The 15,087-nt window shown below is 42.9% G+C and overlaps 1 protein-coding gene across 3 annotated transcripts; it reads right to left on the bottom strand.

Annotated features, from left to right (window-relative positions):
* Window positions 1-5,282: 5,282 nt before the first annotated feature.
* braf (B-Raf proto-oncogene, serine/threonine kinase) lies at window positions 5,283-14,818 on the bottom strand. 3 transcript variants are annotated; one of them, XM_061268834.1, is made up of 20 exons: window positions 14,652-14,818; window positions 12,812-12,913; window positions 12,467-12,745; window positions 12,195-12,298; window positions 12,018-12,120; window positions 11,799-11,947; window positions 11,604-11,723; window positions 11,379-11,538; window positions 11,249-11,288; window positions 10,554-10,673; window positions 9,853-9,989; window positions 9,666-9,783; window positions 9,500-9,584; window positions 9,261-9,437; window positions 9,140-9,186; window positions 8,931-9,049; window positions 8,741-8,872; window positions 8,535-8,669; window positions 8,304-8,457; window positions 5,283-8,221 (listed from the first exon to the last, which is right to left on the bottom strand). In XM_061268834.1, the coding sequence occupies exons 1-20, from the start codon at window positions 14,805-14,807 to the stop codon at window positions 8,199-8,201; spliced, it is 2,460 nt and encodes an 819-aa protein (XP_061124818.1). In that variant the 5' UTR covers window positions 14,808-14,818; the 3' UTR covers window positions 5,283-8,198. The 3 variants fall into 3 exon arrangements, with proteins under 3 accessions (XP_061124818.1, XP_061124816.1, XP_061124817.1); XM_061268832.1 differs by lacking the exon at window positions 10,554-10,673; XM_061268833.1 differs by lacking the exons at window positions 10,554-10,673; window positions 14,652-14,818 and adding an exon at window positions 13,882-14,541.
* Window positions 14,819-15,087: the final 269 nt, after the last annotated feature.

Below are 15,087 nucleotides of genomic sequence, written 5' to 3'. Positions count from 1 at the left end.
TCATCCCCATTGCATCTTCAATAGGCAGCCACTCCAATAGACTAGGGAATAAATAAGACAAATTCACAGAAAGAATTTAGATTTGAAATGTCACCTTAACATACATCAATGAGCAGCAATAGTGCCTGCGAGTACGACTATGTGCCACCGGAAAACTCTTGAAACTATTGAGAACGTCAAGAGACAGTCCCTCTCCCCTTGGCTTCTTAATTGAACATCTCCTCCTGGGAATTTACCTGTCAGGGTTGCTTTAATGGAAGAGGACCAAACGATATATCAATGCCAATGCTGATGTCCCCCACTGCAGTGGTATCAATATGGGACAACACAGAGATAAAATAGGGCCCAAATGTACCTCAAGGTCTCTTAACTAACAATCGAGAATGTTTTCACAAGTTAATCTTCATTACTGATGCACAATTCGATGAAGGAAGTAAAAAAGAAAGGATTTTATGAAGGTATATTGCTGTAATTAAAACGAGTTGTAGTATTAAAACAGAAGGATACGACAACATAACAATGTGATATTAGGATTAATATTCCTTCTCTAAACCTCTCGACCTCGGCCACAATATGGCAATATAAATATTCCAGCTGGTTATCAACATTTTTGGGCGGTCAAAAACACCGAAATACGGTGTGAAAATCAACCAATTGAAAACGAGGCAACATTGGACATCATATTTTCAAATAGACGAGATAAACACATTTTTTCACGAGACATCCCTTTAGACTTTTCTACATTTAGGAGCAGGACAAACCATTTCCATACATTTGTAAAGCGGTTTATAAAAAAAAAAAAAAGAAATCGTGAAGTATGGTAGGCTAGGCTAAACCTACGTCGTGTTGGCCCGAATGCTAAATTAGCGCTAAGCTAAGCGCTAACGAGTACAATTACTACAATACTACCAATATTAGTACTACAATAGTTTATAGTATCATTTAATAAAGTTGTGTATCATTACATTGACCGTATTATTACGACTGTTGGTAGTCGCTAACTTATTACACATCGTTCTTACCTCTTGCGTTTTAACGCTGTTAACAATGTCGACAGCCGGGTAATTGATTACACACACCTGCGCAGCACGAGCGAACCAACGTAGCATTCACTGCTAATTGCTGATTAAAAGTAATTATATGAATAAAACAAACACGATGAAATCAAATAAAATCGTCAAATAAAATACTAGATGCCAAAATAATTTACTTAAAAAATAAAAATACAATGCAGGATGTCGGAGAAATTCGTCATTTCCGGTGTCATGTCCGCACTGCTTCCTTCACTTTGGCCACTAGACGGGGAAGTTTCCTCTTAAGATGTTTAAAACCTAATATAAAAATAGTTTTTTGGACAACTTATTACAATTTATTTATTTATTTATTTATTTATTTATTTATTTATTTATTTATTTATTTATTTATTTATTTATTTATTTATTTATTTATTTATTTATTTATTTATTTATTTATTTATTTATTTATTTATTTATTTATTTATTTAAGATTTATTTTGGACAACAATTTATTTAATTTGTCCTTTAATAGTAATAGAAGCTGTTTATGTTTGAAGCTAATTGTGTGAAGCAACGCCATGATGATAGCATTAGAAGACAGATTGTGTCCTGTATTGTCTTCCCCAGCAAATACACTCAGTGAATAAAGCATCTTTGTTGAACATTCTGCTACTATTTGATAATAAAATGATCAATTTTGTCAGGAGTAATCACAAAAATCAAACATTTTCATGCTATGATCGATGCAAACACACTGAAACTCAATGAAAGCTTCTAAGACGCAAAAACAAATTGCCACTGCTTTAACATTCTCTCCTAATGGTGTGGATGTGTTGTTTGAATGAGATAACAGAGATAAATAGCCACATCAGTTCTACTATGAGTGCGTTTTCTGTCTGCCGCTGCCATTCGTGGACACCGTGATTACGAATTAGAGCGTCGGCTGCCAAGCACCAACGTGGACAAAGCATGGAATACCCTCGGAGGCCGGGAACTATTTGATTTACTGCTACAAAGAAGAGCCGAACACATTGAAATGGTGTTTGGTTGTCATTTAACGCTCTGTTTGTTGTGACAAGCGATGGGAGGACTGACACGGGCTTTGCGGAACATGAAAACAAGGATTTACTTTGGGATTTGGGTGAAGTGAAGCTTAGCAAAAAGTTTAGTTTGGGTTGAAGTGTGCATTAAACCCTGATTCACAATCTTTATTTTTCTGCGTATAAATCTAGTGGAGAAATAGAAAACATGGAGACAAATGGTTCATAAAAGAAACATCTAAACCGCACCTATGTTATATCCACCAATGCCTTTTCCCCCCCTCAAAGGTTTTCTTTCCCAGCTCCATTTCCTTCCCTCAATTAAGGCAGCAATCTTGTCTGTGTTTTGTTTTCACAGCGTCACTCCAACAGAAAAGATAATTGAACAAAATGGATTGTTATTTAGCTTGCAGCACAGCCATTAAGCTAAGTGCTGGCTGCGCTCGCGTTTCTTCACTTTGGTCTCCAGCTATGTCGCATTCCCTGAAAAGGAGTTGGGGGTCCGTTTTTATTCTCTGGATTGTTGCTTTTAAGTAAGAAAATCATCTTAGGCGTTCATTTTTACATCAAAGCAATATTGTAGTCTGTAAAAGCAATTTAGAAACTTTTAAAATTACTTTCTGACAGCCTGGGATTTTCCCCCCCCCCTTCCTATTACAAACTGATTTAAATGCTGTGCGAGCAGCACAAATGTATCCAAACTTCATCTTTTTTTTTTTCTTGCCAAACGCACCATTAGTCCCACCTTGGGTCAAATGCTGTAACTGTGGACCCTTCAGCCACAGTTGCAAATGACTCAGCTGGGGATTTCCCGTCTCGAATGTATGACGGGTTATTTTTCACTCACTTTTTTTTTTAGGTGGGGGGGTGAATGAGAAATAAACTGCACATACCGCCTTGACGGGCCTGTAATAAATAACACCTCTTTTGGTTCAAATCCAGCATCAGCGACGTGGAAATGCAAAAATTACCGTAATCATGAAATATAGTAGACCGAACACTGCTTCAAAAGTAGTTAGTGGCCACGAAAAAAAAATGTAAATGCCTGTAACTGCCACAAGAGGGCAGCAAATTAATTCTATGAGACTAAATGAAGGTCAATAAAGTTCCTTGCGGCAAATTTAATATTTTTAAAAACTTTTACAGGAGTCTTTCTACTCAAGTACAAAATGAGTATGCCGCTTCTACCAATTCATTATATGAAATCTGATTTCCAAAGTCACTGCGGAATTCACCTCTCATCACATTGTCAGTAGGGACGGGCAAGTATCGTTAGATGGAAGAGTTGGAGCGCTTTGGGAGAAGCCTGGGAAGACAATTAATCACTCAGGAGAGGCAACCACCGCAGGGCCAGGGGTTGCAAAGCGCACATGGTGAGTGGAATATTTGATGAGGACACGACAGATGATCTGGCTGCTGCATGAAGAGTAGGCGGGTAATCACAAGTGGAAATGTAAAATGATGAAAGTTTATATCTTCGATAACATCCAAACAGTATTTTTGAGACTTCTATTTCAAATATTCGGTCATGTTATGGCGCGTTGACACCTCCAAACAAATGAAAACTGCAAGCAGAGTACTGACATTTCTTTTGATTTTAAATAAGAGAAAGTTGAAATTGACAGGCAAAGAACAAATGTCAAGTACAAGGAGATGGAACAGAAGCGGAGGACCTAAATAGACTCAGAGCTAGTGACAAACATCTCATAGAGATGAGACAGCCCCCGAGATGCTGGGCAGGCGAGAATCTGACACCGAAGGACTGATGTGACGGATAATTGGCGAGCTCGGCGAATGAAATGGAAATAGAAGCAACGTGTTCATTGAACTTACAGCAGAAACTGCCCTAGTACCAAATCGAATTTTAAAAACAAATTACAAATAAATAGGACTATAAAAATCCAATTTGTATCTATGCAATATCTTAACTTGGTTACCATGGTAACTCTTCCTAAGAACTGCACTTATTGTGCGACTGCATTTACAAACATGATTTCAACAAAGGTCAACCGATGCAAGTCGCGAATAAAGCAGCCACAAGAATTCTAAACTGCACAAAAACGTTTTATCTCTCCAGTGAGTGAGTTGTTGCTCCCTGCTGTCCTTCACACTTGGAGTGAAAAACAGGCCCGCCGACTGGTTGGGCGTCCAAGTAAACTGCCTGAGCAAAAAACGCTATTCTTTGTTTTCTCCTCTCCTAACAGTTTCTTCTGACCATGAGGATTACCTTAGAACTATTACCAAAACACAGATATCTACATTATGGTGATAAAAGGGAGACAAGGTGATGAGGGATTTTTATAGCCAGCACTAAATATGTTCAGTCGTTGTCCATTATCATATTTCAGGCACAGCGGAAAAACTGCCGGAAGGCACAGATAACGTCACGCGACAATAAGGCTGATTGTCACAAACCTAATTCCGATGATGGGATGTCAGGAGTAGGGCCAATGTTGCACGGAGGTCCCTCAGCGCCCCCTGGTGGATTAGAGCACGAAGAACATGTGAACATTTTCTGTACATAGATGAAAAGATGAAGTACTTTGGCAAAAGTCAGCAATAGATACTGCTGAAAGGGAATTTCAAACGTCTTTACCCTACATCAATTTTATCCATAATATCGGTTGCTGGGTCACGTGATTCAAGATGCCCAAAACCTAATACGGTACTCGGCTCATACGGTTTAATTATGAATTTGTATCGCAACACACAAAGTCGGTCACTAGACTGTACATTTTCAAAGTGCAAACCTGCAAAAATAAATGTGATTATTAACATGCAAAGAAATTTGCTTAATTGCTAAAGTTTAATTGAGAAAATACGTACACACAAGGGATCACCTTCAAAATGGCGCTGCAGTCCAGTTACTGGATGGAATAATAATTATGAAAATTAGAATAATTGTTTTGTTGGCCGCATTTATTCCTCACCATGCAAGTAAGAAGAAAAAAAAAAGAAGCAAATTCTGCAGTCGTCTTAGACTGACGTCAATCAGCACAAATATGAGCTAGCAAGACTCCAAAATGACACGTTGGTGTAAAAAGTGCAGCCAGTCACTTTGCAAATAAAGACTTTTCAATACTTATCAGACTCCTTGCCTTTTCTTATTAAAACATTTTGGACGACATGCTGCTGTCCGTCTGCTGTTTGTCACTTTACTGTTGTAGCTGGTAACAGTCCAATGCTGCCCTCGCGTGGACAAAAAGCAGCACAACAACCACATCACTTGATTTTCATGCACTTCTTTAATATATCAGTTTCTCATATTCACAACAAATACATTAAGCTCTTTCTCCTTATGATACAGCCTTAAATAGTTTTTTTTTCTTGTACACGCAACCATTTTTGAAAATGTCTTTGGACATTTTAAAGTTTGTTACATGTGTAGATCTCTCCATGCTTTCCTAGCAAATTGACAAGATTTTCTTTGTACATTATTTACAGATGGAGAAGAGGGGAATGAACAAAACAAGCAAACAGTTTTAAAGACATGATAGTTCTGCTGGACAGAATTAGGCGGTGTTTTTTTTTAAAGGTGCAGGCAGCAAAGACAAAAGGAGGAACATTAAAAAAAATACACCAACTTAGACAATGGAGGTCACTTTTAGGCAATTTATAGGCGCTCTTATCCCTAAATTAACATTATAGTGTGACTATGGAGTAGGTTTAAGTGTTGGGGACGGGAGGGAATGACAGAAAAAGATGACACAGAAGCCCACTTTTCAGTCAATGCTTTTGAAATGGGATTAAAGAAAAATAATACAAAAGTCAAGCCGTCATAGTAGAATTGCAGTCATGAAACAATAATGGAAATGTAGTTGTCACTTTTATAATGCTTAAAGAGATTTGGTAACAAGTGACAAAGCGTCAAAATAAAAAGCATGTACCTTCTGATTATTGTTGTTTTGTGCCTTTAAAAACAAACAATAATAATACAGAATTTAGTGATTCATGCTTTTCATTTGAAGCCAAGTCAAACGGTTCCATTTTTTCTCTTTAATAAATGTAAATTCATTTTTGTTTCTTGCACTTAAAATTTATAGCGTGTATTTCCGTTTGAACAAATCCCCGAAACCAGCACAAATATCATAATTGAAACGTTACAAATACAAATAATCGGAATAATTGAAACGTTTGGCAAAAACACTTTTCAACAGAGCTGTGCAGTTTGGTTTGTCACCCCTCCGTCACTTTCAAAGTTAACGTAAAACATGGACGACTATATCCGACATAAATAACTATTGTAAAAGGAGCTGCCAGGAAGTGAAAAGCAAAGCGTAATCTTTCATGACCGCTTACGATGGCAACTATATGCTTCAAAGCCCAAAACAACTAAAATGGTGAGCTCAGCTCTCTTCATTTTGGGAGTGGATACATATTACGAACAAAAAAAAGCAAGCTGACGGCAAAATCTTAGCATCGGGTCCTGCAGATGCCAAACTAGTGAGGCCACCGACTTCGGATACCGTGTGCTTTGCCAAATTGGGACAAAAATAATAATAATGTCAATAATAACACAAAAAAAGGCAAGTCGCTCATTTGCTTCAAATCATTTCTACAAAGTGCAAACGTCTAGAAGTCACAGACTTGGCAAGAAAGCGTCAAAAGAATTCCAAAAATTAGCTTGTAAAACATAAACAACAAATAAATACTGCTGGTCTGTACAGAAAAAAAAAAAAAATCAACAAAACTGCACATTCTGGAATGAACTCATTCGATTCATCTGAGCGTTTCATTTAGTGACACCGTTTAGTCAGGCTGCTTCAAGAAATGGGATCCGGACCAGAGTGCAATACTAAAGCAACATAACGCACCAAAAAAAGGGAACAGAAACAATGACATGCACAAAATGTGCTCCTCGACTTCAGTAACCCCCCCCCCACCCAAAAAAAAAAGCCCCTCTTCCTAAAATCTTAAGATACTCACACAACTTCCACGTAAACTGTTCAGTGCTTTAAAAATGGAATGTAGATCCCACTTCTATCACCTGCCCCACCCACAAAAAAAGTAGTCATTCCATGGGCACCAAATTTTTTTTGTTGCTTCTATCACCAAAAAGAGATGTGTTGCTTTTATGGCCAAGAAAAGTTGCGTAGCTTCCATTGCCTCACCCAAAACGTCGCTTTTGTTGGAGCAAAAAAGTTTTGTTTCTAAGGCAAAAAAAGTCTTCTACTGTCCTATCGCAAAAAAAAATTTTTGTTGTCCAAAATCTTTTTACGAATAAAAATATTGAAATTCATGCTTCTATCGCCAAATGTTGTTGCTTTTATTATTATTTTTTTTTGGTCATGTCAACTGTCAAATACGTTTTGTTGTTTCTATCGTCAATAGATTATCGTTTCTGTCGTCCCCAAAAATCCATATGGCAAAATAAAGAGCTTCTATCACCCACAAAAACTCGGCAAAAAAAAAGCGAATTTTGGTTGCTAACGTCTCATTAAACGGTGCCTTTGTACCTGCCAAAACAGTCTTCATTTTTTTTTTTTTTTTTGGACAAGGGTCAAGTCAGGAATAGGGCGAAGGTAAAAAGCAACAAGCTTGCTGCTAGACGGAAAGTTTTCTCCAAAACCCCCAAACCTCTAGCTAGCGCTAGTTAAAGTCGTAGCATGACAAACTTTGAGCTATATATAGAAAAAGTTGCTTTCAAGTCACAGTTGGGGAAGAAGTCCTCCCGCTTCTCAGCTCATCTCAGCGAGCCCGCCAGAGGGCCGCCCCCTGTAGGCCGCCTTCCAAAGTGCAGCCGGAGCCGCTCGGCCTTTTCCTCGCCGTGTCGCATCCCGTCGCCATTTTCTTAGGCGGGCTAGTCCACCTGGGAAGTTTGCCCCGCCTCCAAATGGTTTTGGTATGGATATATTCGTGCTTGGTTTTCTTTTCCGTTTGTGATTTTTTTTTGTGGTGTATTTTTCTTAAATTGGATTTTTTTTTTTGCCCCCCGATTCAATTTGCTGTCGCTTTGGCTGGTTGCCCAACGGACAGCTTTGAAGCTGGAAGGAATCTCATCATTTGTAGAGGAAGAAAACGGCACATTCGTTTAAGACTACATTTCAGTTTTGTTTTGTTTTCCAGTGATGAATTAATCCACGGCAAGGACGGAAGGACTTTGGAGCAGTGACGAGGGAAGGGCTGGTGAGATGCACAGCACTTACTTGAATGCTGAAAACTCCCCTGGTGGGAAAATAAATTAATTTAAATAAATAAATACATAAATGCTGAAATGGAAGAGAAATCCAAGACTTATGGGACCTACCATAGCCGCCCGCTTGGATGGGAGTTTTGGGCGAGGCGCAGGCGTATAAGCTGAAGTCCTCCGTCTGAAAGCCGGCGCGGTTTAACGAAGGCTCCGAGGCGCTGCGGTGGATTTTGGGTAACGAGCGAGCCAGCAGCTCGATGGACGCCAAGATCTGAAAACATTCCCAATTGTTGTCCCGTCACGAATAAGTGGTTCTTAACTCATAATAATAATAATATGAGTAGTAACCTGAGGGAAGAGGGGTCGCTCCTCTCTCTTCTTCTTCAAGCAGTCGGCCATTAGCCTCTTCATAGCCTTCGGGCAGTTGCTCCGCACCTTGCTGAGGTCGGGGGACAGGTAACCTCGGCCAACCATGAATATGATCTGCGCATGATTAGCGGAACACAGTTATAACAGATTTTTTTTTGAAAGTCTTTCGAACAACATCATCTTACCTGATCTCTGTTGTTGATGTTGGAGTAGGGCAGCGCTCCTGACATGAGTTCATACAGCACAATGCCAAAGGCGTAAACGTCGGACTGGAAGCTGTAAGGATTCTTGTCCTGCAGTCGGATCACTTCCGGAGCCTTTGGTACATAAGGGGGTTACTTCAAATGACGCGGCTGTCCGTTTGAAAGCACTCACCATCCACAGAATGGAGCCGGACAGCTGTTCAAACTGGTGGGAGCCGCTCCAGCGGGACTTGACTGTGGCCAGGCCAAAGTCGCCTATCTTCACCGTCAAATCCTCATGGAGGAAAATATCTGAGCAAGATGCGGTTAAGGAAAACCGTCTCGCTGCACCTGTCATTAGATTTAGACGCTTGTTCTATTGCCGCTTCAAATCCAAGATACTGTTGCTCTTCAGATCGCGGTGGATGATGGACTTTGCGTGCAGGTAACTAAGGAAGCAAAAAAAAAAAAAAATTACAAGTCTATCGATGCAGTCAATTGTTGAATTTTGGGGTGTGCTCACTCCATCCCCTGAGCGGTCTGCCTGGCGATGTCGATGAGCTTGATCATTTCAAACTTGGTCTCGATGATGTGCAGGTGGTGGTAGAGGCTGGAGCCTTCGCACCACTGCGTCACGATGGCCAGCTGAGGCTTGGTGGTGTAGCCCATGAACAGCAGGATGTTGACGTGACGTGTTTTCCTGGAACGTTGAAGAATGTCGGCCATGTTCTAAGCGGGGGACGCTGTCGGGTTTGAGGTTACCTGAGGACGCCCACTTCGTTCTTGAAGGCCTGAAGCTGCTGAGGTGTCGGAGCGGTCACGTTCAACATCTTCACCGCCACATCACCTTAAAGGAGTCATTTTTTTAATTAATAGATTTTTTTTTAATAGTTGGTGAGCAAGATAAGCAGAGATGCAATCGTCCTACCGTGCCATTTTCCTTTGAAGACAGTTCCAAAGGAGCCGGAGCCTATCCTCTGCCCGAGCGTAATCTGCCCTTCGGGGATTTCCCAGTCGTCACTGGAGTCCCGCCTCCCCAGCGTTTTCTGTCGCACACGACACCCGTGAGATTCTTTCGATGGAGACGGGACGTCCCCGTTATCGACGGGACCCACCATCTTGTTGCGGTCCTCAGACGAGGACGACGACTTGCGCTCCCTCTGCGGGCACGGCGACTTCTGGGGCACCTTGACGTTGGTCAGGGAGCCGGGGAGCGAGGCGGGGGGTGTGGCCGACAATCCGGTGGTTGACCCTGAAGGGTGGGAAGGGGGAGGGAGGGGGAGAAAAGAGGGAAAGACAGGTAGGTGGAAAGGTAACTAATTCCGAACGACGGGGAGTTGGAATCTAGTATTTGTCGACATGCAGGGGAAAGGTGAGGGGGGCGCTTGATTGGATGGCGTTAGAGTCAAGCCCCCCTTTTGGCGCTATCTGGTGGCACCTTGGTGTCAAGGAGGTATGTTGAGGTGAGATGAGGAGTTTCATTTCAGTATTTCCCGCCATGTTTTGACGCGGCAACTTAACCTCCACACTTTCGGAGTGCTTAACTTAATAACGCCGGGGACCATAAGATGTTTTGAAATAAATTGCTCAATAATGGAGGAAGAGTCAACATGACAAAAATCTATTTGAAATGACAATTCAGTTTTAATAAATCTGGCCCGGTTAACTACTGACAGTGGTGGTGAAAGATGGTGGGGCGGGGGTCACACAGCGAATGAGACGGACCTGGTGTTTGCGAATGCGGGGAGGCGGTGGTGGTGAAAGCAGGATGAAGGGGAAGGGGGGGGCACGAGAACACACAGAAGGGCCTGACTACCTCGGAACACGGGCTCGGGCTCAAAATCAAACACTATGTCATTGGGGTAGGAGTATAGGAGGGGGCTTGAGGTCCGTGTTCGGTGCTTCCTCAAGCAGCGGGCAGGGTGGGTCGGGGGGGCTGCAGGGCAAAGAGAGACAGACAGACCATCACTGCTATTCACTCACCCTGCCCCTCGCCGCTCAAGCTAAGCGTGCCCAACAAGCTCCAAAGCATATCACATCAAGCTTCGGTTGGGCCTTGATTAACATTTATTCGCGTTTTTTTTTTTTTTTTAAAGAAATTAATTCAACTTTAAAAATATTGTGTATTATATTAAGGGGCTCCTGTAACACATAAATAAATTAATATTGTTTTAAAGTTACTTTTAATTTTTTTTCATTAATAGTAAATAATTTCATGTAAAAACACATCACATCTTGTTTATAAACATCAACAAAAAGGTTTTTAATTTATAAATTAATTGAAAACGTTAGTTCCAGCAACGAGGGGAAAAAAAAAAAAAAAGCTAATGACGACTAACATGAATTACACTGTCGTGTCAGGTTGTAGGAAAACGAGCACCGAGTCTAAAGTTTCTAGGGTCTTCACGTGCACGTATATACAAACATACACACACTCACACAGAAGACCAGAGTGCACGCAGACACGCGGGATGGTGGGAAAAAGAAAAAAAATGGAGGCACGATCCTTACCTCCATCAGACCTCACTAGTCCCTGATCTCGGATCAGGTCCTGAAAAAAGAAAAAAAAGAAAACCATTATTATGCTGACTCTTACGCAACTGTAAAAAGTCCAAAGCATGAAACCGAATTCATCCCTCACATCAATGTTGACGGCCTCGATGGTGTTGATATGAACGTTGGGAGCTGAGGACGAGCGATCCCGCTGGCCGAACTGGTTGCGGTGTTCCTCCTCAGTGGGCCGGAAACTCGGCGGGATGGGGATGGACTTGGACGGGGACAAGGCGGCGTGGCACATGGACCTGTCGAGACCGCGTGGGCCTGTCAGCAGGCTTATCGGAAAGGTCAGAGTGCAAAGGAGGCTTACCCGGTGGAGTCGGACGGCGGGAGCGACGGACAGACTTCGGAGACGGGGGTGGTCCCCTCGGAGGAGACCTCCTCTTGGGTGAAAGGGTGATGCTCGAAGAACTTGGACACCAGCAGCAAACTGCGCGGCACAGAATTGCGTCATCATCGGCACGCAGCCGTGAAAGTGACAGGCTACTTCTCACGTGGCACTTACTCGAGCTGGTCGTAGTTGACGCACATGAGGGGGACCTCGGTGCTGCAGCGCTGGTGGAACTTATAGCCGCACGTCTGACAGCGGAAGCCCTGGAAAAGAAGCTTCCGGCAGAAGTCGCAGAAGGCCAGCGTGAAGAAGGTCTTCCTCACCTGGAATCGACAAACCCGTTCCAATAAACCACATTTTGCATTTTTGACATGACTTTTAACATATACTCACAAAGTTGTGCGTGGTGAGCGGCACATTCTCTAAGACTTCCACGTGCAACTCTTCCCCCGTGAGCCAGGAAATATCCGTATCCCAACCGATAGGCTTCTTCTCTCTGATTGAAAATAAAATACAAAATCAGCACAATGTTTTTCTTTCCTAATTTTGGTGCGTTTGCATCACACTCACCCGTCTTGTATCCTGTAGACGCCGCAGCACTCCGGGATGAGTCCTCGCATCATGAGGGCCTTCTTGAGCGAGTCTCGCACGGTCATCCCACAGCGGGCGGGGACCTGAAACATCTCACCGTTAGTTTTGTTTCCTTACATGTACCGTATTTTCCTGTGATGGCTCCATTTGAAATAAATAAATTGAACATAATGGCTATAAATAAAATAGGCCTCTGTAGGGGGCGTGGCCTAATGAGTGACAGGATCTCAGTCATTATTTTGAGAACGTACCACTGTTCTCTGTTTATTGGGCAGAAAGACCCGGACGATGGGCTTCTGCGGCGAGCGCGGGTTGCTGCGGCTGGCATCGGTGGGTTTCTGGAGGACGGCCAGGGTGTTGGGCGCCGAGGGGAAAGCTTGAGCGCCTCCCCCGCCGCATCCCGTCTTGACCTCCACAAGCACCGGCACGGGACTCGGCGAGCAGAAGTCGGTGCCGTTGCCGGTGGCCTCCAGCAGCTGCTGCTCCCTCTGCTGCAGGGCGTCCAGCTTGCTGGTGTACTCCTCATAGGCCTGTTGAGTTGGGGGCGGAGTCTTAAATGATCGAGCTTCCATGCCGTGAAAGCAAACCACTCTCACCTCAAGATATATGGAGGGAGGATTATGTTCTCCTCCAAACTTGTCCAGAAGAGCCTCTAAGTGTTCTTGTGTCAACTTGATCATCTGTTTGATGTTCCAGATCTGTTTTCGAGAAAGAAAAGAATTTTGTGATTCATTAAATTCTATTCAGTTTTGCTGACTTTGAAATTAGATCTTCTGTCTGGCGTGCGTCACTTTTGTGAATAAAAAGCTTCTCGCTGACCGACGGTAATCAGATATCAAAACCGATATTCATTCATGAGAATGACATCACCCGCAACCCATCTCTCCACTCATTCACTCGAGAGAATATGACATCATGCAAGCTCATCAGTTTTCAGGCTTCCCTTTTGCCTGAATGAATTAGACCTATTCATAAGACTGAAGCAGCAGCGCACATTTTTCCAGCTTCGGGAACTTCACTCCATTCCCCTTCTACAAGTTTGCACAGAACGCATAAACTCAGGGAGCAATTGAAAAATTTGTAATTGCCTAAAGTTGCCACAAGGTGGCAGTAGAGCACTTTTCACTTTCACGCCTAACTAAATGAAGCTCCTCTTATTACTTCAACAAAGTTGCTTGGTACCAGCAGCCTAAGCAATTATTTTGGCTTGAGCTACGTTGGACAAATTTTTTTTAAATATATATTTATTTGTGTTCAAATAGCTAAACAGTTTGTTTCGTGAAAAGTAACTTTAAACAACACAAAGCCTTAAGTCTTCATTAAGAAACGGGGCCAAAATTTACGTAAATCAATACTGCACATACAAATCTAAATAGAGACAGCAAGTGTATCACTTGCAGAGTTAGCACATGACAATGTTTCACACTTAAAAAGGGCTGAAGGGTGAACTCATGATGACTCAATGGGATGTTGAAAAGACGGCTATTTCCTGATATTGCTCTTATCCTCCCGACTTTCAGGAACTGTATCAGACGATGGCTATTTCCATCGCTAGTTCGTCCGTTTAAAGGAAACCTCAAAGATGAACAAACTTATAGTAATCATCAGAGGGAAAAAAAATAAATATTGTTAAAATGTGTGTAATTCTGGTAATGTAGACATTTACCTTGGCTTTTATTCTCCAATATAGGATTTTACTACTTTCAGTAGTTTAAATTATACAGGTCCGCATGGATGTAGCTCAAATTTCAATATGAATAGCAGATCTGAAAAATGAATAACTGAATAAAAGTCATTAAAGGGAACAGGTAAGCAGAGCTGCACTGAGCTTCATTAGGTGTGCTGATCACTATTGGAAATAAAATAGATTTAGCTGTGAATGAATGAAAACTAGGCGGATAGATGTGCAGAGGCCTGCATGGTCAAGTGTGTGCATATTTATTTTTTTTTCGTACAAAAGTAACCTGTGCAGCTGCATAATACGTCAACACGACTCGAGCTAGCATCCACTATCAACCCCGAGTGGGTCTCTCCACCGCGTCCACACAGCGGTGCACCCCACAGGCAAAAGCGCCGCTAATTGCCCGTCTTTGTTGTGTCAACAGCGGCGTGCATTGCGTTGCGTGCCGTGGCGGCGCTGCAGTGAGAGCCGAAGGAATAAAGCGAGCAAGGCCCCGAGTAAACACCGACCCCTCGAATAAAAGCTCCCCGTCCAGCTGCTGCACGTTCCCGCCTAGCGCGAACGGAAAATCCTTCCCGTTATACGGTTCTAGTCGTTGCCCGTTGTGCCGCATCCCCCGCCGTCCCCGGAGCAGCCGGTGTCTCCTGAACATTTCCATCCAATTAGCCCCGCACGGAGCCCCGTTCCCCGTGCCCACTTTGCTCCCTCCCACCCCCTCCGCCGCCACCATCGCACCGCTGCCGTAAAGCGCCTACCTCCTCGTCTTGCGGACCTTCGGGGATCCCCGCCGGGCTTGAGGGCTCCAGCGCGGCGCCAAGTTCCTCGAGGCCCTGCTCCCCGCCCGGCTGCCGCTCTGAGGTGTCTCCGTTAAAGACGGGCGGTAGGGACTCGGCGCTGCTCAACGCCGCCATTTTAAAGTGTGAGAAAGTGAGTGGAAAATAAGAGAGACAAGCGCAGTGGCGACGCTGCGGACCTAGGGGGTGACAAAAACAAACTTGAGCAGGCTGCAAACATTAGACGCACGAAACTGGCACACACGCGCAACATCCACAAAGAAATGCAATATCTGTTTATTATTGTTTACTGATTTTTTTTCCTCTGGTCATTTCTTTTTTACAAAAAAAAAATAGGATAAACTGAACATACACTTTTAACACAAGCGTACACACATTACCAATACAGAGAATAAGG

Source organism: Syngnathus typhle, linkage group LG21 (assembly GCF_033458585.1).
Source record: "Syngnathus typhle isolate RoL2023-S1 ecotype Sweden linkage group LG21, RoL_Styp_1.0, whole genome shotgun sequence".
Lineage (NCBI taxonomy): Eukaryota > Metazoa > Chordata > Actinopteri > Syngnathiformes > Syngnathidae > Syngnathus > Syngnathus typhle.
This window is presented reverse-complemented; position numbering and strand designations above follow the sequence as displayed.

What these genes read in the sequence shown, in the direction of transcription:
- braf (XM_061268834.1), bottom strand. Translation starts at nt 14,807, where the DNA reads ATGGCGGCGTTGAGCAGCGCCGAGTCCCTACCGCCCGTCTTTAACGGA. An exon ending in AACGAAGTGGGCGTCCTCAG is followed by an intron (nt 9,438 to 9,499) that starts GTAACCTCAAAC and finishes TCAACGTTCCAG; the next exon opens with GAAAACACGTCACGTCAACA. An exon ending in CCGGCTCCATTCTGTGGATG is followed by an intron (nt 8,873 to 8,930) that starts GTGAGTGCTTTC and finishes TATGTACCAAAG; the next exon opens with GCTCCGGAAGTGATCCGACT.